This window comes from Candoia aspera, chromosome 1 (genome assembly GCF_035149785.1).
Source record: "Candoia aspera isolate rCanAsp1 chromosome 1, rCanAsp1.hap2, whole genome shotgun sequence".
NCBI classification, from domain to species: domain Eukaryota; kingdom Metazoa; phylum Chordata; class Lepidosauria; order Squamata; family Boidae; genus Candoia; species Candoia aspera.
In genome coordinates, this window is record NC_086153.1 from 5,910,704 (window position 1) to 5,936,113 (window position 25,410).

At 44.6% G+C, this 25,410-nt stretch overlaps 1 protein-coding gene across 4 annotated transcripts in view; it reads right to left on the reverse strand.

Annotated features, from left to right (window-relative positions):
* BCAS3 (BCAS3 microtubule associated cell migration factor) overlaps positions 1–21,548 on the reverse strand; it is a 530,779-nt gene extending 509,231 nt beyond the window's left edge. For 3 of the 4 annotated variants that reach the window (XM_063296551.1, XM_063296543.1, XM_063296557.1), the window contains exons 1-2: positions 8,694–8,765; positions 4,733–4,839 (exon numbers count right to left, since the gene is read on the reverse strand). In XM_063296551.1, the coding sequence (XP_063152621.1) occupies positions 4,733–4,810 (78 nt within the window). In that variant the 5' untranslated portion in view covers positions 4,811–4,839; positions 8,694–8,765. Of the gene's footprint in view, positions 1–4,732; positions 4,840–8,693; positions 8,770–9,358; positions 9,414–15,312; positions 15,400–21,431 lie in introns of those variants that run through there. The other variant, XM_063296564.1, reaches the window with a different exon arrangement.
* Positions 21,549–25,410: the final 3,862 nt, after the last annotated feature.

The following is a 25,410-nucleotide window of genomic DNA, read 5'->3' on the forward strand; positions in this document are numbered from 1 at the left end:
AAATGTCAGTACCTCAAATCTGTCATACACATTTCTGTTATGGCCTCATTTTAAACACGGTGCACAATTCTGGCTACATTTTGAAGATTAACACAAAGCAGGAGAAGGTGAAGAAAAAGACTACCAAAGTGGTCAAAACAGTAGCATAATTTCTTTATGAGGAAAATTACAACAGTTGAGACTTTTTTAGCTTACACCCCCTCTCAGAGAAAGGGCATCCAAAAGGAACATGAAAGAAGCACAGAATTATGCACAGTAGGCTGAAACACACAAAAGGAATAGCTGTTTTCCCCTCTCAGACTACCAGGACCGTCAGATCGGAAGGGCGTATCGAGGCCCTCAAGCCCAACCCTGCTCAGGACGGGAATCCAAATCAGAAACATATCTGACAGACCTAGCTGTGCCTGACCATATCAGGTAACAGGGAGCCCACTACCTCCCTGCCTTGTTAGGAAAATGGCTCTTACTCTCAGGAAGCTTTTTCCTAACGTTCACTTGAGCTGTGATGTCCTATAACATAAATCCATTGTTCCATGTGCTGCGCTCTAGAACGAGAACACCTCGTGACCTTCTTCGACATGACGTCCTTTCAGGTTTTCAGTGAGTATCCCTGACAGTATCTCTTCTCAAGACTAAATTTACCCAACTGCTTCAAGCTCTCTGGATAGGATTTCGTATCTAGCCATGATTGTGCTTGACGCCATTCTCTAACTTTGTTCCATCTTCTCTTAATCCATCCCTGAACTGGACACAGCATTTGAGGTGGGGTCTGACCAAAACAGAACGCAGTGCAACAACTACTTTCCACACCTCAAAATTATAGTTCTGCTGATACACTTTAAAGCTGCATTTTGCAGTCTCATATTCAGCTTGCTATCAACTGTTACAAGATCTTTTTCACAAGTACTCTTGCCAAGCCAGGTAACTCCATCTTGTATCTGTGCATTTGATTTTGGTTTGCTCAAAGAGAACTTTGCAGTTTCATTTTATTGCTTTCAACTCATTGCTCTAATCTATCAGATTGTCTTGAATTTTATTTCTTTCTAGGGAATTAGCTATTTCAGCCAACGATGTGCCATTTGCAAAGCAAATAAGCCTTCCCTCCCTCTCTTCATCCAAATATTAACAAAAACAGTAATGAGTAGAGGACCCAGAAGTGAACCTTGTGACACCCCACTTTCTCCAATCTAACGAGCAATCCTTGAGTACTACTCCACATCATCTACGTATCCACTTAATTGTCATGCCATCTTGGCCCATTGACAGAATATTAGGGACACTTATCAAAAAGGTATGTCATATTTGCAATTGTTTGTATTTTTACATCACTTGCTTCAGGGGTGGTGGTATTTATTTGTCAAATTTATATCCCACCTTACATGGCACTCCTTCTTCCCATTTTTCTCCACTACAGGTAGTCTGACCCGAAGATCCCAAATGAGTTGAGGGTGGATCTGAATCTGGGCCTTCTCAGTCCAACACATTAACCACTACACCACACTAAAGCATTCCTACAGTCTATTAAAGACATTAATAAAAAATGAGGTATGATTAGCCTGGCAAGATTTGTTCTTGAACTCTTTATGATCTGCTCCACAATCTTCCCAGGTATAAATGTTAGACTGACTGGTCTATTGTTTGCTATACAGGTAGTCCTCAACTTACGACCATTTGTTTAGCAACCGTTCGAAGTTACAATAGTGCTGGGAAAAGTGACTTGCTGCCGGTCCTCACAGTTACGACCACTGCAGTGTCCCTGCAGTCACATGATCAAAATTCAGGCACTTGGCAACCAGAATGTACTTATGATGGTTGCAGCATACCAGGGTCATGTGATCGCCATTTGCAACCTTCCCAGGGGGCTTCCAACAAGCAAAGTTAATGGGGGAAGCCAGATTCGCTTAATGACATGATTCACTCAACAACACGGTGATTTGCTTAACCACGGCAAAAAAGGTTGTAAAATTGGATGTGATTCACTTAATGACTGCATCACTTAGCAACAAAAGTTCCAGTCCCAACTATGGTCATAAGTCAAGGAGTACCTGTACCTTCCTTTATCCCTTTCTGAAAAAAGGGACAATATCTGCTCTCCTCCAGGCACTTGATGCTTCATTGATTCTTCAGGCTTTCTCGAGGATAATATGTAAGGATTCTGCCAGACCATCAGCTATCTCCTTCAGGACCCTAGGATGCAATTTATCTTGTCCTGATGATTTAAATTCATCCTGATGATTTAAACTCATCTGGTGATTTAAAGTAAAGAAGTATTCACTGACCATATTTCTATCAATCTCAAATTTCAACCCTGCTCTTCACAATTTCCTGATATGCATATGTTTTTGTTGGAGAAAACTGATCCAAAATAGAAGTTCAGTATTTCTGCCCTTTCTTTATTGCGTGTTAGTATTTTGGAATGTTTTTTGATCAGCTATTATGATGAGTCTTTTTCTTTTATTTTGAACATTATTTTTAAAGCACACTTCCTTGCATCTACACAATCGAGTTTCTAATTCAGCTCTCCAGTTCAATGACTTCTTTTGCACAATGCAAAAGCAATGCGTAAACATTTCTCACACATCAGAAATGTCCATTTTGATCAGGCACTGGCTCCAAACGCTTGCTTATGACATAGCTTTCCAAATATGAGGGGGAGAAAAAAGGGAGGAAAAAAATAACCAAAATGTAATTATAGTAAAAATCCCACGTTTCCAACTCATAAATCATACCCTTTAGGGTTTGTCTGATTTCATTGCACAAACACACAATTCCTTTTTTAAAGACGGCTTTTAACCTTCCCACCCACACTTTCCCTTGAAAAAAAGGAGCTTCTCTTCTTATGTTTTATAGATTAACACGACACATTTCAAAAACCTCCTGAGCTGTTCCTATGTCCCAACCGTTAACAGATCCCTTTGAAGCACATCTAAATGGGATATTCCATTTGCAAGTAACACTTTGGTAGTCAAAAGATCTTACTCAGAGGGGATTTAATGCAAAACCACTCAGACTGGAAAGAGACACACCATCAGAAACGAAGGGCTGAGAAGTGTTTCCAAGTCCCATGCAACACCATTATGGAGGGTGTTGGCTTAGGAACTGTCATAAACACTTCATAATCACTCAGACACAAACCGGGTTGCCTGGAGCACATTAGTTTATTAAGTGCTGAATAGGTGTCCAGCTGAACAGAGAGCAAAAATACAACACTACAGATAAAAGTGAATTTTGGCGTGGGACTTTACGCATGATTTTAAAGGGCAGGAGCTTGGCAGACTTCTCCAAAGGAAAAAATAGGCCTCATTTCTAAATATAGAAATGTAAAATGGAGGTAGCGCTACGCTGTTAAGGAGCACACCCGCACATGGGCATGCCTCAAATCTTACCCTTTGGGAAGAGGAGCAGACTTCCTTGCTGACATTCAACGTTTTTTTCCCCGTACCTAAGACTGATTGGGCTAAACTGTTGAGAGACAGTGTCCATGAAATGACTTGCTCACAAAAAAAATATCTCCAGAAATAGTTACCGGGAGCTCCTGGACGTACTCAACGGTGCATTCCTAGGCCCATGGAAAGCTCGCTGAAGGTGCTGCTGAAACTCACTGATTTAAGGCAGCGGTCTTTGAAACATATACCACGGAGGACTGCAATTTCTCAGAGCTTACTACATTAGCAGTACAGATGCATGAGGGCCAAACAACATGAATAAACTCCTTCCTCTCTGAAGACGGCAGTCTGCTCAAGAGTTTCCCTTGAAACGTACAGTCACAACAGAGAGTAGGATATGGCTACCTAGGGCAATTCGCAGCCTAATCTACTCTATGAATGGGAGGAATCCGCATAACCCTTCGCAACAAGCAGAGGTTCTCCTAAGGACAGGATCTGCTGGGGGTAGAGGGCATGAAAATCCACTGCTTTTACTTGATCCTGTCTGCTCCTTTTGTTCCCAACCACCCTAAGCAGCACTGCCCACAGTTACTGACACAACCAACCTTGCTTTGCTTTTGGCTCAGTACTTTGGCGACACCTACTGCTCATTTGCAGAAATGACAGTTGGTGGAAAAACGAAACTTCTTAAAAAGTGGGACGCTCATCTCTTACATATGAAGACAGATTCCCAAAACATGTATCTGTAAACAGATGTACGGATCTTTAAAGTATATCAGTGGAGCAAGTCAATCCAATCCAGCTCTTTCTGAATGTCAGGGCCTCGTCCCACGCAAAGCTGCTCCATGCCAGGACTGAAAACTGCTGGCACTGTCCGCTAAGGGAGTAGGAAGACCTGGACCGGGGAAATCCCACTACATTCTCAGACGTTATAAAAATAACCAAGGAAGTTGTTTTACACCAGATCCATGTAGACATCTACCGCATCCTGTATTAATTGGCAGGGGTTCTCCAGGATCTCAGGATGACAGCCTGCCCTCCTCCCTTTATGTTCTAATTACAATCCTTTTCACAGGAGATGATTGTGATCCAAGCTGGGGCTTCTACACAGAATGCACCCCCGTGTCCCTCAGAGGACCAGAAAACACCTCGAGTGCTATTTGTTCTGTTTTTTAAATCAGGAAACACACGCAAATTCCGTTTACTGTCTACTATCAACGCCTTTCCCTTCCCTTCTCATATAAGCCTTCAGACCTTCCACCATGCTACTGAATACTAACACTATCTGAAACAGAACAGGAGCATCCAAGGAAGCCCCTGCTGTTGCAGGCCTAGGAGAGACTTACAGGTATGCTCCATATCTGTATCCCGTCACTGTAGCCAATCATGAGCAGAAGAGGAGGTTCACTGCCAGTGCTGTGCATCTCATGCAACTCCACGTTCCTTAACGTATCTAAAAGAATCCAGGAAAAAAAATCAGTCAGCAGCACCAGATTAGGACAAGGCTGGATGTATTTTATTGTCTCTGGAGGAATTAAGGGAAAAAATAAGCCACGTTCTTTCATTAACTTGCCCCGTTAAAAGGCTTTGGCCAGCTAACAAAAACTGTGCGCAAACATCAGCAGTCAAGCAGCTCGGAGTTCTTAGGACTGTTGAGCACCCAGTAAGAGACCTTTGTCTCATGAAATATATCATGAAAAGTGAGGCAGAACAATAATTGCCTTGTAAGGTCACTTGAACTGCTAGTGAAGGCATTAAGTTAGGTTTTTGCAGGACTCCAAGCAGCGTACAGTATCACACTAAAAGAAAACAATAAAAAATAAGCCATAATTTAAAAAATAGTTAAATCAGAATTAAAGGTAAAGGTTTCGCTTGACATGAAGTCCAGTCGTGTCCGACTCTAGGGGGCGGTGCTCATCTCTGTTTCAAAGCCGAAGAGCCAGCGTTTGCCCGTAGACACTTCCATTTAGTCATGTGGCCGGCATGACTACACGGAACGCCGTTACCTGCCCGCCGAAGCGGTACCTATTAATCTACTCACATTGGAATGTTTTTGAACTGCCAGGTTGGCAGGAGTAAATCAGAATACACATGTAAAAATAATGGCAAAAAGTAAACATAAACGCCCTGATAACACCCAGGATGAGTACCCACCATCAGTCAGCTGGAACCAAAAGCGTGTTGAAGTAAACAGCTTTGGCCTCTTTCTGGAACTGCAGCAAGAGGGGGCTACACAAACTTCTAGAAGGAGGGCATTCCATAAGAGGGGGGCTACGCCAGAGAAGGCCTGCCATATCACCCACACCCCGCAGAGGAGACAATTTCAGCAGGCCCTCTCTCAGCGAGTGGGCCAGACAGGCAGGTTTAACTCTAGCAAGGTGTTGCTCGATGTATCCTGGTGCTGCAGCTTTACACTTTCAAAAATAATGTCCGACTGGTATCCATTACATCTAGTTTATAAAGTTGAGCCCCAAGCACAAGCCGTCATCCAACGAATCCTGGATGCTGCTGCACAGAAGCTGGTAACGCTGTATGGCATAGCGGGGTTGATACTGGAAAGCAACAGGGTGGCGTAAAATTGTCCTGCACACCCTGGGTATTTAGGTAGCAATGGCAAGACAAGACTAGGGTGAATGTCTCTGTAGTGCAGGCACTGGAGAAGCACATGATCTGTCGCTTCTGGGTGTCTGGAGTCACAGAGCATTCTCTCTCCAAGCAGGGCACCTTCCTGTATCGGCCTTCAAGGACAGCTGAGGGGAGGGCATGATGTGACACCAGAGTAAAGGCCCTTCTGTGACTAGGTACTTCAAATTAGTTAGGTATGCCGGGGCGGAGGCAGAGGACCTGTTGGATTCACGGGCAATAAGGTTTGGGGTCTGAGCTAGATCCAACTTGTACTCTTGGGTCTCCCCTAGCCACAGTTTCCACCTCACTGGGGGAGAGGAGCCCCAGAGTAACTACTTTTGCTTCAATATTTACCCAACCCTCCATTTCCAAACATTTTCCTCCAGGCCTCTTGAGAATTACCAATGATAGTCAGCAGTCCCCACATCTGACACATCCATACAAACATTCACATCATTTAGGTTACAGCAAGTGTCCGAAGTAGGTAAATGTGAGCCTCCACGCAATCTCAATCACTTCTATAAATGTCTGGAAATAGAGATATCTATTTTTTTGTCTTTCAGGTCACATACCAGACAACATCAATAATTACCAACCACTGGTAGGGCTGAGGTTTTTGAACATTCAGAGAATTTGGCTGGGAGCGTGATTGTTCACAATGAATGGGCATGTATACATTTCTGCAACAAACACAGCTGTTCTGGTCTCTGAATCAGAGGCTGACGGGCCTGATCCAAGAAGCTGTCGGCCTAGGAGCCAGCAGGCACTCAATCCCCTGAAGCAAAACAGGGGGACAGTGAATAGGAGCAGGTGAGGGCAGCCTCAAATAACGAAGAGCCAGATCCCAGTAGAGTCTGTAGCCCAAGGACAGGCTAGCAACGTTAAACAAAATGTCGGCAATAGTGATGTGATTGGCCACTTGGGAAACAAGGATAACAATGCCCATTACTGAACTGTACCCACAGAAGGGGCTACCTGGAAACATCATCTATGGCCTCTTCTCCAGTGCTTTCTAGTTCTGCCTCTTGCCGTTCCAACTCTGGACTGGACTCTGTGGACCTCTGGCTCTGGATCCCTGAACTCTTGGCTTCAAGACGTATTGGCACTGCCGACACTGCACCCAGGCTGCTCTAGATTTCGGCCGGAGCTTGTGTGCAGCTAGTCAGCTGAGCATTCTGCCTGCCTGCTTAGTTGTTTGAATTGCAGCCCCATCATTAAGGCAGTTGCAGCTTGCTACAGGCCAGTCAAGAGATGCTGCTGAGGTTCTGTCTCAGTGTCTGGAGGTTGTGGGGTCTGGATGGGGAACAATAGCTTCAGCTCAACACTGGTTAAACCGAGTGGCTATGGGTTTTGAGGCCACCCAGATCCAGAGACTTTGCAGCTTTATCTCCAAGTGGTGTGCAGTCTGGGGGTTCTTCTAGACTCTTGGCTCCTGCTCAGAGGCTAGGAGGACCTGTGCACAGGTTTGTCTTGTGCACCAATAGCACACACTCCTGGACTAACTTGTGCCTCAGTTACCTCCTGATGGTATTATTGTAATGTGCTCTATACGGGCCATTCCAAATGCTCAATGAAGAGCATTTGAAAGCTACAGCTAGTCCAGGATACTGCAGGGTGAAGCACTTCACGGCACACCCACGTGACATCTCTGTTCCGCGAGCTGAACTGGCATCCACTGGACTTCTCGGTGCAATTTAAGGTGATCACAGATCAGATGGAGGCCAACAAGTTGAGTCTTATTTCAGTCAATACAGAAGGACTCTTGTCAGTTGCGGGCAGATCAAGAAATAGGGATTCAGGACAGGCTTTCATTTTTACTGGAGAATTAAAGTTCAATTCATCCGGAGGCCTTCGTGTTAAAGAAAAGCATTCCCAAGAGATGTTTGGACTCTGAATAAGACCGCAGCTGATCTTGAATTAGAGAGCCAAAAAATGCAGGACCCACCATCAATTGCAGAAAGACCAGTCAAAGAAATCACCTCATATCACTAGGCTAGAGAGGATCAGACCCTGCTTTCTAACCCAGGTCAAGTTTAGCTGTTGGTCTGAGACCCCACCTGGTCCTTGCTGGATGTAGATAATCTTGCTCTGGGCTTTGCCCTGCTCAACTCACTGGAAGACTATAGGTTGTTGTTCTTACATTCTCCTTTACAAGCTTTTCCTTCCAGACATACCTCTCTGTATGAGATGGACTATGGATCTGGTGTACCATGGTTTGTTTGTCTTCTGCAAAGAGTTAAAAGCTGTTACTGGAATCCATAGTTGCCAACCCAATGCATATGAAGAGAACAATATCTGCATCAACACCATTGGTATTAAAGAACTTGGAATCGGTGAGGGATGAAAGCTGTGGATTTCCAGTGCCGGTTTGCCATCACAACACCTCTTTCTGTAAGCAGTTGCCAAGCTGCACTTTACTGTGCTACTAATTCCACAACAGAAATGATCTACACACAGTTCCTCACTCCTGGCACTACTCTTCATTTATACTCTCAGGTCCTTCTAGACAGGGCTTGCAATCACCCTGCACAACTCTTAGGAACTATATAGGCTGCCCAAGCGAGGACATCTCCCATTTATTACCATCTGACGTGGAAGGAGACAGCTCTTAAAATACTGATACCGCACGACTAGAGAGAGACAGCAAGGCCAGAACTGGAGTGGGAAGAGGGGGACACTTACCATTCAAGTCAGAATTTTCAAATCTGATCCATACAATTTTCTCTTTTTCTTCGGTTGGAGCTGTACTGCTATAAGCCTATAAGAAAAAAATGGTGTTCAATGTGCTAAATAAAGATAATGCAAAAACAAAAGCCGTCAATTGTACAATCAACAGCTACTCTCAGAAGAGCATAATGTGATGTGCAACAAAATATTGCATCCTGTCTCCTGAAACAGTACAGTTTCACTCTCCTGGCTGCCTATTTATGTTCTGTTATTTTCTAACCATCACTCTACATTTATGTAATGGATTCTCAGTCATTACTGGGCTTGTTTTATTTTCTGGGCTGGAGGGCACACTGTAATTTTTTTCTGCCTACAATACTGGCATTCCTCCTCAAGCAGACCAATAACTCCTCTTTTTTTCTCAGTGCCCCCCTTTTGCTAACAATCATGTAAGTACTCACAATCTGAATTTAGGTTTTTAACTATTCAACTCATTTGCATAATATGCTAAACCAAAATCCAACAAACCACGTTATGTCTTATTGGGTTGTACAAACTATGCCTAACTTTTTAACATAACCTGACAAGATCTTTCCTGCATTTTTAATTACACTGCCTTTTTTGGAACCCATTTCAAGAGCACAAATTTTAAAACACTGCAACAAAATATTTGCACTTGCCTGCGGTACAACATCTTGCAGAAATGTAACAACACTTTCCATGTATGACTGTTCCCTGGAACAGAAGAATAAATATCCATAAAAAACAACCCATTGGTTATTATATACATACATAAATATCCATCATGTAATTTCGAGTTAAGCAGCATCATGTACATCACAGAAAAGGTCTAAGAAACAGTAACCCAAAGAAATGAAGGGCATAAGATAAGAAGAGAGACAGGAAACACAGGATTAAGTTAGATCAAAAATTGCATTTTTTTCAGAACATTACAGAATTTTCTTCCAAGAGTCAACTTTGATACTTCCATTATCACTATTCACTGGAATATTATGTGCAACTATCACCAATTTTATACAAACCCAAAACAATCTAGATGACACCAATTCATATTTTCCAAGATACTAAGACCTAATCAAGCCTACACTTTCATTTTCCTGCATGTATTTGTCAACTCCGTTCTATAAGATCAGACTACCTCCATTCAGATCTTTTACATCCTTCCCTTTTTTCTTAATTTCAGTCACACAACATATCTCTCTCTCTTGCATTTCATTTTTGATTCATTCTCTTTAGCATTTGCTGCTCTTATATTCTGTCACAGTTTCCTATATGCCTTGATCATCACCAGTCAGTCTCACAGATATTGACTTCTGCTGACCATCAGAGCTTAGGTCAATTGAGGCATTCACATAACACTTTTTAGTTAGATAGAGGAGGTGTAAACTAGGTGATCAGCTTCAGTCATACCTGTCCCCACGTGCCCCATAAGCAACTGATAAACAATGTAGACTTTTCAGAATAGGCATTATAAATTTTGTTACATTGCATCATCTGCAACGTCCAGGCACTTTTCAAGGATATTTCCAAAGAACCATTTCAATTTCTGCAGAACACAAGTGGGATCTAAGTGAACATATATGCCGTTCAAGCTATATCTCACTAAAAAAGAACCCAAACATCTGTTCACTGATTTTTCTGTAATGAGTCTAACTTTCAACTTTTGTCTGTATGTTTTAGTAAAGATTTTAATATTCTGTGATGTTACAGGAGCCACATTCAATTTTTTTCGTGACTTTCTACCACACAGTATACAAAGAGTGAAAAAATCAAACTCTGATTTTATCAATACAAGTTTTTCACAGAAACATCAAGCCCACGTTAAAACAAATAAATTCCTTAAATTTTGATATTATAGGCTGTTAATTAACCAGCTGCTTCTAATGTTGGAAATACGTTGACCCTTAAAAGCAAACTATAATTCTACTGAATAATTAACATCTTAAAAATCACATCACCCCGTCCATTTTATACTGTTCACAACAAGGATGTGGCTTTTAAAATATCAAGTTAGGAAAAACAGCACGATATTATGATTAATATTTTCATATATCATCATCCTCTTTAAACACCTCAGGGTAGTTTACATTAACATCTACAAAATTTGAATACATTCAGCAAAATAAACATTAAAATAAACATAAAGCTCATGTTAAAATGGTTTAAAGCTACTAATTACTATTAAAAGTCAGGCTGATAAAAAGGGTCTTTATGGCTCTCTTAAAAGCCTCTAAGGCTATGGGTGATACCTGAGAAGGGCTAGTCCCAAGATGCCCCCAGACAACCTGGTGTCACCTAAAGATGGACCTCTCCTTATAGCTTTAACGAGCAATAGGGATCATACAAAGAAAGGTATTCTTTCAGGTAACCCAGGCATCAGTTATTTAGGACTTTAAAAATGATAGCCAACATTCCATACTTCGCCCAGAAACCTATACCAGCAGCCACTGCAACTGTTTAAAACTGAAATGAGATGGAGTCTCCAAGAACAGCAAAACAACCAGTCTGGCCATCATATTTTGAACTAACTGAAGTTTCCAAATTACATACAAGTCCAGTTTGGAGGTTACCAGCCAAAGCACTACAGCTCTGAAATCATGCTGTTCCAGGAATGGGTGGGGCTGTCATATGAGTAACAGCTGCTAAGAAGCACCTCTAGTCATAGCCTCAACCTGAAACACCTGTATGAGATCAGATTCCAAAAAGCACTCCCAAACCCCATATCTGCTCTTTCTGCTAAATGCAACCCCAGCCAGAACAGAAGGCCATCCTACAGATCATGACTTTTCATAACAAGCACCTCCATCTTGCTTGGATTTAATTTCAATTTATTATCCTTTATGCAATCCATAAGTACCCATGGACAGGCATGTGATGGCATGTGTTCCTGAAGGGGGGGGGTGATGTGGTGGATTTCAGCTCTGCCACTGATTCCCAGGAAGGAAGGAGCGCATTCCAGGCAGATAAGAGGATTCACAGTCCGGAGACTGTTGCTGGGAAAGTTAAGAGGTTCAAGGTAGCTCCGCTCTAGAGCCTCCCAGGTTATTTACCCTTAGGTCAGTTAGAGTAGCTTTAGTCTGGCAAGATTCTGTCTGTATGGTGAAAGCAATAAAGAACTGGAGTTTGGATTACACTGACTTGACACTGTTCTTGGGCTGGCCCTGACAGGCATTAAGGCAAATAGTGCCGTGACTTAAGAATGACATGCAGAAATAGTTTTGGGTATCACCAACATCTTGTAACACCAAACCTTCTGATGACCTTTCCCAGTGGTTTCATGTAAATGTTCAAAAGAAGGCACTGGTGACAGAGTCTTGAAGTAGTCTATGTAACAATTCTTTTAAGGAGGGCAACACAATAACCCCGCCTCCAAATCTTTCAGGCAATTCAGAAGGCTATGTGGTCAGTCCAAAGCGATCCAAGTATCAAACATAGTAACATTCCTTCTGTCAATTCCTTGGTGAAAGTCATCAAACAGGTAGATCTAGGCTGTCTTAACCCTATAGCCTACTCTAAAGCCACTTTGAAATGGGTCTTGATAATCCATCTCCTCCAAGACCACTTGAAGCTTATTAGTCTCTACCACAGGAGGTTGACAACTGGCCTGCAATTATCCATCATCTCTCCAGAGAAAGGATCTAACCATTGTCTCTTTTAAACAAGAAGACATCTTGCCCCTCCCCCCCAACAAAGGACATCAACTAGGCCAGTTCCAATAACCTCTCTGCAAGCTGAAATCAGTCATGTTGGCCAAGGAGATAAAGAATACCCCAGCAGCTGTGTACTTCTTCAGATTCACAGAATCAAACAGATTCAATATAATCCTACACAAAGGATTACTGAGCTGGCTCCTGAGAATGGGTATCTAGGTCACTCAGATGCAAATGTTTTTATCCAGAAATAATAAAATTGCAGTATTGCTACAGCATGTATTGTCATAGCAAAAGCCTTCAAATAGTCTGTGCTGTGTCTCATTAAACTAGAAATGTTCTTCAGTTCTGCTCAAGTTATCTACCTTGCTGCTTAATCTCTAATAAGTGAGATGTGTACCATGGAATGGATTTTTAAGCTGGAAAGGACACTTAGGAGTGATCATGTGTACTGCCACGGAGAGTTCCCTATTCAAGACTTCCACCAAGGTATCTCCAGAATCACCAGCAAAACCAATCATAAAACCCTTAAAGTCCCCTTAAATTCCTGTAGGTTCAGCAGCCATCTCAGACAAAGTATTCTAATTGTTAGAGGTCCTGGCAAATCTGGCATGCCTCATTAGCATAGGATGTAAATGAGTTCATCCCATGATGCAACTCTCCATGCTTCTGAGGAACCTGTTGTCCTGTTCAGACTATGAAGCGGCCAGGCAGGTTTATTATCAAACCACTCTTTATTAAATAACTATTTACAATAAATAAGTCCTTATGGTCAAGAGGTAGGCTGGTTCCAATCAAGACCAACAGGGTAACAACAAGGAAACTGGCAAGGTTGCAGGAGGAGACTGTGCTAAAACAGCGGAGCAGGATTCGCTGACAGGAGCTGGAAGACTGGAAGAAGCTAGGGCACATGGCACCACTGGAAATGGAGATGATCGTCTGCGGTCTGGAACACCACTCGAACTAGGCTGGCACTGGAGAATTGGGGGAGACCGAACCGGAACCACTGGACAAGGCTTGGCTCTAGAGACAGGACTGGATCGAACTAGGCAACTCAGGCTGGACTGAGTACACTGGGCTGAAGACTAGGAACAAGGCTGATAACTCAAAGCAAGGCTGGACTTGGCTGGATATTCCGGGCTGGGCTGGAAGCTTGGCACATGACTAGGCTGGACTGGAAGTTCTTGACTAGGCGAAGAACTTGAAACACGGCTGGACGGGACCACAGGTTCTAGACTAGATTGAAAACCCGATTCGCAACAAGATAGATCTGAAGTTCCTGAACAATGTTGGGCAACAGGTGCGCAGCTAGGCTGGGCTGGGCATCCAAGGCAAGGCTGAAGGTCAAAAGCAAAACGAAGCTGTACTGGAGACTCTGGACAAGGCTGGGAGCTGGATGCACAGCAAGGCTGAACTGGAGATCCTGGGCAAGGCTGAGGACTTGAAGCAAGGCTGGGAGCGCGTCTAGAACATGCACAATGATGACGAAGAGGTCCGAAGCTGGACGTGAGGCTGAGGTTGCTGGGTTCGGCAGGGAGAAGATCTTCTGTGGCAGCGGTTGCAGGATCCAAATCCTCTCCGATCAGAAACACTGGCGCTGATTCCCCTTCGGCTGCAGACGAGGTTTCTGACATGGGTAAGGACTCTTCTGCTGGAACTGCAAGCTCAAAGGATCGGTTGTCTCCGGCAGCTTGCTCTTTGCATGTCTGCCTTTTACGCCAATCCTTTGCACACCTATTCCCTTCTGCAGCCAATTGGGCTGCCTTCTCCTTCGCACGCTTTTCTGCCCATTGTTTGTGCGCACTGATTGGAGGATTCAAATCCTCCTCCGAAGACTGGCCAATCAGCATCTGTGACTTTTCCCACGCTGCTGAGTCATTTCTGGGTTTTGGTTTCCCAGTTTCTGCCTGTTAAGTTTCTATTTCCCCTTCTGACTTAGAGTTTCATTTTCTGAGTCAGAGGTTGGCCGAAACCTCACAGCTGTTTGTTGTCCCTCCCACTTCCTCTTTCTTCCTCCTTCCACCCTCCAAGAGGGAGCATGCAACCAGAGCTCCCTCCATCTTGGCCGCATGCTTGGGCCTTGAATAAGGATTTTTCCCCTTTTTCTCCACGTAGCAGTGAGGGCTGAGAGTTCATTAAGTTTAGGGAAAAAACAAAAGAAACAAGGAACATCATTTTTCTACCAAAGATGGATGTAACTGAACCAAATAAATCAGTAACACTCCTTTTACTTACCTTTGAACCTACTTTGTCTAAGCATGTGATTCTTTATGCTTGGGAGGGCTGTGTGTAAGATCAATAACCTATATTTAATGTGCTCACTAAAGCTATTTTAGATAATACTCTTTTTGTGTGCACAGCTTCTCTGCTGTGTTAAGCTCTGCTCCACTCAGTGGTCCTAGCTGTCCACTAATGGCTTCATTAATAAACTTATAAACCTTACAAGAAAAAGAAGTCAAACAATCTCACAGCTAGCCACTCTTTTAAATTCTTTTCATGTCTGAAATAGTAAGAAAAGTGCATTTGTATATACGGATATGGTCTTTTCAAACTCCATAAACAGACCAGACACAACAAGAACTACTTGGTGAAGGCCGGAACATGGTTGATGTACCTACAGATTGCTGGAAGAATAAAAACAGACTTCAAAAGTTAGGGAGGGCTTCTGAGAAAAATGACAGAATTTGAAATGCTCATACAGAATCAAGACCACCTACTAGGTCTTGAGATTAATTATGATGGCTCTTAGTTGTTACGGCTGCTTCGAACTCTGGGCTGGACCAGACAAAGGAGTTCCAAAGTGGACATCAAAATAACCCACCCCTCAAAACTTCATTCCATCACTCATATAGGTTGTGTGTTTAGCAAACTTCAGCAGCAGACGCATTCTTTTCATCTTCCATTTGGAACTGAAGGTGAATATTATGGAATTGTACCTACAGAGCCATGCTTTAAGCACTTACGTAACAGCTTGCGGCCGAACTATCACTCCACCGGTACATCGGCTTGGGCGGCGGGGAGATTCAGCAGCCATTACTGCTTTAAAATTCCTGGAAGCAAAAAAAAAATGTTTTTGAATAATGTCTCACACACTCTTACTCAACAACTTCTTCAATGCTCATCAACAGCCCTATTGTCCTGATTACCAGGAAACACACTGAGACGAGGACTTGGTCTCTAATATTTATTAGTAGTACTTAACAAGAATCCTAACAAACTGAGAAGGCGTGGGAAAACCCAGCCATATAAACCCCAAAGGTTAAGGCGGTCCCGATCTGTGTCTCTTTGAATGGCTGAACAGTTCCTCAGTGCTACGCATGCGCTTGACAGTCTGGGTGGGAGCCCCCTGCTCGCCATCCTTACTCATGACACCTATTTAAGAAAGAAACTGATGTCTCAAGATAGGGAAATAGCAAGAACAGCAAGTCACAAAAGGCACGTTATGATGGATCAATGCTACATTTTACCTCCCACAGCTCAGAAAAAAACTTGAACTGAAAACTTCTAAAGCCCTGCCTAAAAAAATGCCCTGATCCCCTCAAGTCTTCCTATGAGTGCCTTTTTTTTCTGCCATTCAATTGTGCCTGATTCTCAGTGACTGTCTGGACAAGTCCCTGCAGTTTTCTTGGCAAGATTTCAGAAGTGGTTTGCCATTGCCTCCTCCTAGGGCTGAGAGAGAGGAACTGGCCCAAGGTCATCCAGCCGGCTTTGTGCCCAAGGCGGAACTAGTACTCACGGTTTCCCATTTGTAGCCTGGTGCCTTAACCACGATACCAAATTGGCTCTTATGAGTGGCTAGTAACAGAAAAACTGACTCAGTCTTAACTCCGTGGTTACTTCACCCAATCACACTAAACTAAAATCAAACAAGGACACTATGGCTTTGTGTGATACATAAATCTACCACTAAAATCAGTGGGGCTTAAGTTAACTGCAGCTAAAGTCATCTGACTTTATTCCAAAGGTCTACTTGGCACATAACTAAATATGGATTCAACCAATTGCCAGTCTCACAGGCAAAATGATCACCTGAAGCCATCAACCTTCTACGACATTTCCTCTATCCTGGGGTACAAAAGCCATCAAAAGCCTTTGCTGTGGAAAAAAACCCTCAGTGGAGTAGAGGCAGGCTTCCTTCTCCTTATAGTCTAAAGGTGGGCTTAAGACATATCTAAGCCCAGGCTTTTTAGAATTGTTTGGGTTGTTCATTAACAAATGAATAGCCCAAACAATAACAACAGAAACCATTAAAAACAAATTAAAACAATTAAAACAATTTCAATATCTTACAAGCAATACAGCCGTTTCACAAGCTCCCTACCTCCATGGGATTCCCAGGCCCAAAGGCAAAGCCATGTCTCCGGGGCCTTTTGAAAGGCCAATAGGGTTGGGGCTGATCTTACCTCAGGGGGGATGATGTACCAGAGGGCGGGTGCCATGGCAGAGAAGGCTCTCCTCCTGGGCCCTGCCAGTTGAAACTCCTTAGCAGACGGGCCCCTTCTGCCAGACCTGATGGCATGGGTAGATGTACCCAAGGTATGTGTGCATGCCATGTAAGGCTTCATAGGTCATGACCAGCACCTTCTACTGAACCTGGAAACAAATTGGCAACTAATGCAGCTCACGGAGGAGTGCGCATAACTCCCTGCAGCACCACATTTTGCACCAGTCGCAGCTCCCAGGTGCTCTTCAAGGGTAGCCCCTTGTAGAGTGCATTACAGTAATCCATTTGGGAAGTGACCAGGGCGTGAGTGACTGAGAGAAGAGCCTCCTGGTTCAGGAACAGGTGCAACTGACACACGACCCGAAGTCGCACAAAGGACCTCCTGCGACTGGAACCTGCTGTGGAGGAAGGAAGAGAACCAGCGCAATTCAGCGCTGTTCACCCCCAACCTCTTCAGCCAGTCCAGAAGGATACCACGGCCAATGGTACTGAAAGCCACCAAGAGGCCAAGTAGAGCAAGGACAGACAGCGAAGATGAATGCGCTCCCCCATCCCACTCCTGCCAGAGGTGATCCAGAGGCACGGCCAATGCGGTTTCAGTCCCATGCCCAGGTCTGAAACCTGACTGAAAGGGGTCCAGGTAATCCGTTTCACCCAGAGTCCTCCGAAGCTGTTGCACAACCACCTTCTCAACGACCTTCCCTAAAAAAGGAAGTTTGGATACCAGATGAAAATTGTTCAGTATGGTTGGGTTTAGCGGTGGCTTCTTGAGGAGGGGGAAAACCAACATCTCTTTAAGAACAACCCTGTCTCTGCTAGAACCCAGCCACATGTCACCTCCCAGGAGGCCTTCACCGAGCAGGAAGGACATGGATCTAGTAAGCAGGTGGCCAAGCTCACAGTCATGAGGGCCCTGTCTGCTTCCTCAGGCCCAAGAGGTTCAAATTCCTCCCAGAAAACAGGGCAAGAGTGCCCCCCAGACAACTCTATAGTACCTGTACCAAGGCTGGCATCCAACTGGGAGTGAATCCAAGCAATTTTGTCTGACAGATACCCTGCATTTCCTCAGTGCAGCCCTGTAGGTGAACCTCCAAGTCCCCTCTACCCAAGAGGGCTCAAGTCACCCTAAACAAGGCCGCTGGTCAGCTATCTGTGGATGCAACAAGGGCGGGGAAGTACTGACACTTTGCCCCCCTTACCATTACAAGATGGGCCTCAATAGCTGCTCTAACCCATATTTGGTCGAGTTTGCTCTTTGTCAACCTCCAGCCACTGTATTTTCTAAAATACAGTTTACAGTTTAGATTTGCTACTTAGGAGAACCACTGTATTCATTTTCATGAATGTAAAAAGGTCCCTAGACACCTTTTGTTGTTGCCCAAAAGAGAGCACTTGGGCCAGTGTAATAAATCACAAATACTGTATGTCACTATGAATCCCAGAATGGTTTACAAGATTTCTTCTACACTGGCTGATTCTCAGCTATTCCTTCCTCCTTGCCCATCCTGAAACATATATGCCCTCAAAGTAAAGCAAGAGGATTGTTGGCTAAGATCAGTATGTATGTATGTGTGTATGTATGTATGTATTTATTTATTTATTTTCAGCCTTCAAACAATTGTCATTTTCAAACAAGCCCGCTAATGAGTTCATGGGAATCCTGTGTCCTTCAGGCACACAGACGTGCCTGACCAGCAGGCGGCCACAGTATATTTTGATAACCCAAAAATCCCAGGCTGGGAAAACTGTGTTGATCATAACCACAAATGTATGCATACACAGTTGTCTCCTCTGTTCCATTCCAGCCCCTTCTGTTCTATCTGAAACTCCAACAGCAACTGGGTATTAAAGGAAAAAGCAGTTAAGACCTTGCTCCTTAGGGAGTAAAAAGGGCTCCTTTTTGAGCACCCACTACTCCCAGGCTGCTCTAGTGCTCTGTCCTCCCTGTCCCAAGAGCACTTCTAGTATGTCCCTCTGAAACCCCACCCTATCACATGATCGTGTAATGCTGAAAAAACTGTGATGAACCCAGTTCTGTATTCTCCTAAATCCAACTTAACCACAAGTCATAGCAGTATGAATATGGTTTAAGTTTATTCAAAGAGAATCAGCATCTAGTTCAAAGACGAAGTCACAATTGGCCTTTCACGCAAAATTCAGCAGTTTAAAACAATCTCCCCTCCCACAGCATGCAAGCAGCAAAGTCTGTAAAATTCCACTGGGCCTCCTTCATTTGCCCCCCTTTGTTCCCTCTTTCTTCTTTCTCCAGATGGTACAATCATCCTGGCCTTGAACAGTCCATCTCTCTTATCACACGATGGTTGGCATTCCTCAGCTAGCTGGTTCACGCGTGCGCGCTTTCCTTCAGCACTTTCAACTGCACCCCCCATCCCCCCTCGCCCCCCTCCACTGCTGCGTCGCAGTCAAACTACATCTCAGGGAGGAAGCACTGAACTCGAACACGGTGCATGGCTTCCAACCTGACAAAAACCAACTTATGACCTGTCCTCACACTTATGACCGTCACAGCGTTCCCACAGTCACGTGAACATGATTTGGGCGCTTGGCAACTGGCTATTTATGGCCATCGCAGTGTCCCAGGGTCATGTGATCGCCATTTGCGACCTTCCCAGCCATCTTCTGACAAGCAAAATCAATGGGGAACTGCGTGATTCACTTAACAATCACGTGGTTCAGTTAACGCTTGTGGCAATTTGCTTAATGACTGCTTCACTTAGCAACCAAAATTCTGGTCCCAATTGTGGTCATTAAGCGATGACTACCTGTATTGCACTACTGGATACTTGAGGGGAAAGGTGGCATTTAAGATGAATAGTAAGTTTGTTACTGATTATCCAGATTAGAGGAAATCAAGATGGTGGACATTTAGAGTTTGTAGAATACAGCGGCTTGGTTTGCATGAGACACTGCACCTCGAACGAGCCAACTGGCCTTTAGTTAATGTGTCACTGCTTAGTTCAGTGGATTGTGCAAACTTAAAAATTGGTTTAATTGAATATACTATCCCTAAATTATCCATGGTTCAGAATATTGTGCAAATATACTCTACATTCCAGGGACGCGGTGGTGCTGTGGGTTAAACTGCTGAGCTTGCCGATCGGAAGGTCGGCGGTTCGAATCCACGTGACGGGGTGAGCTCCCACTGCTAGTCCCAGCTCCTGCCAACCTGGCAGTTCGAAAACATGCAAATGTGAGTCGATTAATAGGTACCGCTTCGGCGGGCAGGTAACGGCGTTCCGTTTAGTCATGCCGGCCACATGACCACGGAAGTGTCTACGGACAAACGCCGGCTCTTCGGCTTTGAAACAGAGATGAGCACCGCCCCCTAGAGTCAGACACGGCTGGACTTAATGTCAAGGGAAACCTTTACCTTTACCTTTTATACTCTATATTCCAGGCCATGTTTGTTGTTGTTGTCACATCTGCATGTTCAGTAATGTAATTTTATTTGTAGTATTATCAAATCAAGTGATGCACATATCTCCATTACAGACTTACTCTAAACATAAATAATATGTCCAAGTACTTCTCCTCAATCTCCCCGTATTCAGACACATATCTTGCATCTAACAGTCCTTCCAACTCACCCTTGCCTCTATCCTACACAAAAACCAGTTGCTGGCCTCACACATTACACTCAACCATAGAATTAATTGTTTGATTCTGATATATATTGTGTTCATACAATATGCTACAGCAGGATTGATCAATAGCTGGCTGATTTTACAAGTCATGCTGAACTGTAAATAAACTAACCACATTACATCTTAGCCCACTGTGACCCCAACAGCTCTGTCAACTATGGCTTACTCATATGTATTTTCCGGTTATATGCTGCCCACTCCTGAACAACTCTGGATAAATTCAGTACACGCACGAAAAAAAAAATCATAAAAATACCAGCCCATAAAGAAAAACAGCGAAGCTTTCTCCTAAACTGGAATAAGGAGGAAGCCTGCTACCACCCCAAATGTCAACTATTTAAATTCATCGGCGGTCCAGCTCCAGGGGACTTCCAGGATAAGAGCCCCATCCAGCAGAATTTCCTCGGCGGGGCCTCCGACTGCCGCAGCCACGGCAGGGCCGGCGAAAGCCACCTCACTGCGTGGCTCAGCCCCTCGCATCAACCCGCCCCACTGGGGTTTCCTCAACCCACCCCGGCTGTTCAGACCGCGGCTTGGAATGACACGGGAACCCTGGGGTGAAGCAGAGGGGCCAAGGAGGAGCCCCGCCCCAGACCTGCAGCCCGAGAGGCTCAGCGTTATGGGCTTCGGGGCCGGTGGCTGACTCCGGGGCTGGCCTACCTCGCAGGGCTGCCGTGAGGGTAAGAGGCGGGCGTGGGAGGAGGGGGAGAGGTAGGCGCCCTTGAGGGAAAGGGGGGACATCACCCTCCTGGCAGGCAGGTGCAAAGGGCACCCCGAGGAAGGCCGCCTCGGGGCCCCCCTTTCCTACGTGCCCCCAACTCCCCTCCCGCGTCAGACGGACCCCTCCCGCGCCCGCCCCTCCCGCACCTTTCCTGTCAGCTCGGGCTCCCCTCCCCCTCCCCCTCCCCCTCCCCCTCCCCCTCCCCAGCAAGCCCCACCCACCGCCCGCGCTTCCTATCCCCCCTCCAGCTACCTGCTGCCGTTGAGGAGCCTCGCTTTCTCCCTCTCTGGCAATATTTGGGACCCTCTCACCGGCCGCCGCACCAACAGCCAATGGTCGGCAGGGGGAGGCGGGCGCTGATTGGCCGGCGGATCCAATCAGTCGCCAAGACCTCGAGCAGGGCGGATTGGAACGCTACTGGGGGTGGTTGTCACTCTCGCTCTCCACGGTCGTTTCCCTTCTTGCCCAATCGCCGCAACTAAGCTAGGTTGAGAAAGCTTCAAGGTTTGGGTGGGGGAGAGGGATGCTTTCGACGCGCACACCTCATGGGGGGGTTGTTTACATCCGGGGCTCGGAGGAGGAGGTGCTTTGACATGTTGCAGCCGGTGCGGGCAGAGCCAATGGGCTTCGAGGCTGACGGACACGCGTAGGCCACATCCACCAGTGACGGTGTGGAAGGTTGTTTACCGCTTTCCACTTGGCGAGGGGCGAACTGAGGACGAGGCGTGTGACGTTAGGCCGCGGCTGACGCGATGACGCAATCAGCACTGTAAACCCCTTTCGGGAGATATAGAGATAGAAAAGTGTAGAGTGACAAATACCTCATCAGACGATTTGTGACAGAGTAGCCTTTTTTTAAAACCAGGGCATAGCCTTGTGAAAAGCTTTTAATTTTTTCCCCTTTCCTCTTAATACGAAATTGGTGTAGTGGTTAAGGTGCTGGATTAAAGAAGCAGTTTGGTCTAGAGGTTCTCAACCTCAGCAACTTTAAGCTGTGTTGACTTCAACTCCCAGAATTCCCCACTCCCAGAATTCCCCAGCCAGCAACTTTAAGCTGCATAGACTTCAACTTCCAGAATTCCCAAGTCAACATGCCTGATAAAATTATAGATATGGGTAGTTTATTTATCAACAAGTCCATCTCTTGTAAATTATTTCCACCCCCTTTATTTCTTTTGAGCAAAATTCAGACACTCACAAACTGGAAAACTGAAAAGCCACCACTTTGAAGAATGGACCCTATTCCACCTTTCAGTGGAAATACTGGAGGACCTACCTTGGCTCAGATTTGCACGACACACCAAACTGTAAACTCACCACAGGCAGCAGGAGATGACGGCATCCCGGCTGAACTGTTCAAAATCTTGCAAGATGGTGCTGTCAAGGTAATGCATGCTATATGCCAGCAAATTTGGAAAACACAAGAATGGCCATCAGATTGGAAAAAATCAACTTATATCCCCATACCAAAAAAGGGAAACACTAAGAATGTTCAAACTATCGATCAGTGGCACTCATTTCACATGCCAGTAAGGTAATGCTCAAGATCCTGCAAGGGAGACTTCAGCAATTCATGGAGCGAGAATTGCCAGATGTACAAGCTGGGTTTAGAAAAGGCAGAGGAACTAGGGACCAAATTGCCAATATCCGCTGGATAATGGAAAAAGCCAGGGAGTTTCAGAAAAACATCTATTTCTGTTTTATTGACTATTCTAAAGGCTTTGACTGTGTGGACCATAACAAATTGTGGCAAGTTCTTAGCGGTATGGGGATACCAAGTCATCTTGTCTGCCTCATGTAACCGGACTGGTTTAAGATTGGGAAAGGAGTACGGCAGGGCTGTATACTCTCACCCTACCTATTCAACTTGTATGCAGAACACATCATGCGACAGGCTGGGCTTGAGGAATCCAAGGCTGGAGTTAAAATCTCTGGAAGAAACATTCACAATCTCAGATATGCAGATGATACCACTTTGATGGCTGAAGGTGAAGAGGAACTGAGGAGACTTATGATGAAGGTGAAAGAAGACAGTGCAAAAGCTGGCTTGCAGCTAAACCTCAAAAAAACCAAGATTATGGCAACCAGCTTGATGGATAACTGGCAAATAGAGGAAGAAAATGTAGAAGCAGTGAAAGACTTTGTATTTCTAGGTGCAAAGATTACTGCAGATGCTGACTGCAGTCAGGAAATCAGAAGACGCTTAATCCTTGGGAGAAGAGCAATGACAAATCTCGATAAAATAGTTCAGAGCAGAGACATCACACTGACAACAAAGGTCCACATAGTTAAAGCAATGGTGTTCCCCGTAGTAACATATGGCTGCGAGAGCTAGACCATAAGGAAGGCTGAGACAAGGAAGATTGAACTGCCTTTGAACTGTGGTGTTGGAGGAAAATTCTGAGAGTGCCTTGGACTGCAAGAAGATCCAACCAGTCCATACTCCAAGAAATAAAGCCAGACTGCTCACTTGAGGGAATGGTATTAAAGGCAAAACTGAAATACTTTGGCCACATAATGAGAAGACAGGACACCCTGGAGAAGATGCTGATGCTGGGGAGAGTGGAGGGCAAAAGGAAGAGGGGCCGACCAAGGGCAAGATGGACGGATGATATTCTAGAGGTGACGGACTCGTCCCTGGGGGAGCTGGGGGGTTGACGACCGACAGGAAACTCTGGCATGGGCTGGTCCATGAGGTCACGAAGAGTCAGAAGCGACTAAACTAATAAACAACAGATTATTGTGCTTTTGCTGATTTAGAGACAGTGTATAATAAAAAGAAGAGGCTTGAATTATGCAGTATTTTGCACCAGTATGGAGTTGAAGGCTGGTTGTTGCTGAGTGAGATAAGCAAATTTTGATGTAAATAAAGCACGTCTGAGAATAAATGAAATGTAAAGTTCCACTTCCTCAACAGACAGGGGGACATCACATATCTTTGTCTTATTCCCCGTTCCAATGCTGTGTTGGCTGAGAAGGTGAATTATTTGCAGTGAATATCATGTTGATTGTATTGTGTAATGAGTAGGGATCTGCAAATATCAGAGGCCGAGAGAACTATGCTGGACAAGGGAGTATTTTCAAGATACACAGACATGGCAAAAAACTAGAGCAAGCAGATGAATTTGCGTCCCTTGATAGAATATCTAAAACAGATGGTCAATGGATAGAGAAATGTTAAAGCCTTGAAATGCTGGTGGAAAGGAAGTGAGTACTCTGTTGTACATTTTGAGGAATGAATCTTTGTCAAAAGAAGTAAAATGGCTAGTGTGTAATAGTGTGGACATGAGAGTTAGGTGTGTGAGGAGGAACATCCAATCAAGCTGGATGTAGCGGAAATGAGTTCAAGGAAGATGGATAGGGGTAAAACAAGAACAGGTATTCAACAATGAACAGGCAATGGATGATGGCGGGTTGAATCCAAATCTCAGCAATCAGTTACAAAGGAAGTATGGTGATTTGATCACAGAGAATGAACGAGGACAGTTCTTGATCGAAGTCATGGTGGGACGGGGTTGATGAGATCCTGAAACAGCCCATTTGTGTAAGCAAAGGCATTGCATGAAGCAGTGCCATACAGTGGAAGCAAGGATGGTTTGCAAGGATAGAAGAGTAAGATCTGGTGAATGGTTTGGCTGTGCCATTTCCTTTTTCCTACCTCACATCTTTACTTTCTGTTGCTCACTATTTCTTCCTCTTCTTCTGTGTTCTGCAGAACGCTACTTAACAACCCAAAATAGAGTAGCGTAACAAAAATGTACATAGCTGCATTTATGTATAAATCCTAGAGTTCTAGACCCCCTACCCCCTGTACGTGACATTATAAGCCACATTTGAGTGAGGGAGGGAAAATGAGGATCAGGCTGAATTATTCCACTTAGAGTGAAGTCCCCTTAATCAAATTACAGACCATCTATCACTCTGGCCCAGTGGGGGTTGGCAGATAGATGGTTTTTAACTTTCCAATACAGGACTGAGCGTGTCTGGCTCAGAGTCAATTCAGCTGACTAAGGGAGGACCAGAACTCAGGTCTCTCCACTCTTAATCCAGCACTTTTGCCATGACGCCACATGTATCTGAATGGATAGACTGACTGACTGACTGATTTTGTGGGGTGTTTTTCTTTCTAGCTTTATTGTTGTGTTGTAGGATTCTTTTCCTCTTTTTTGCATATTATAGAAGTAATTAAAATTATAGGGAACCTGGGCTACAGCTGTGTTAAAAAATAGTT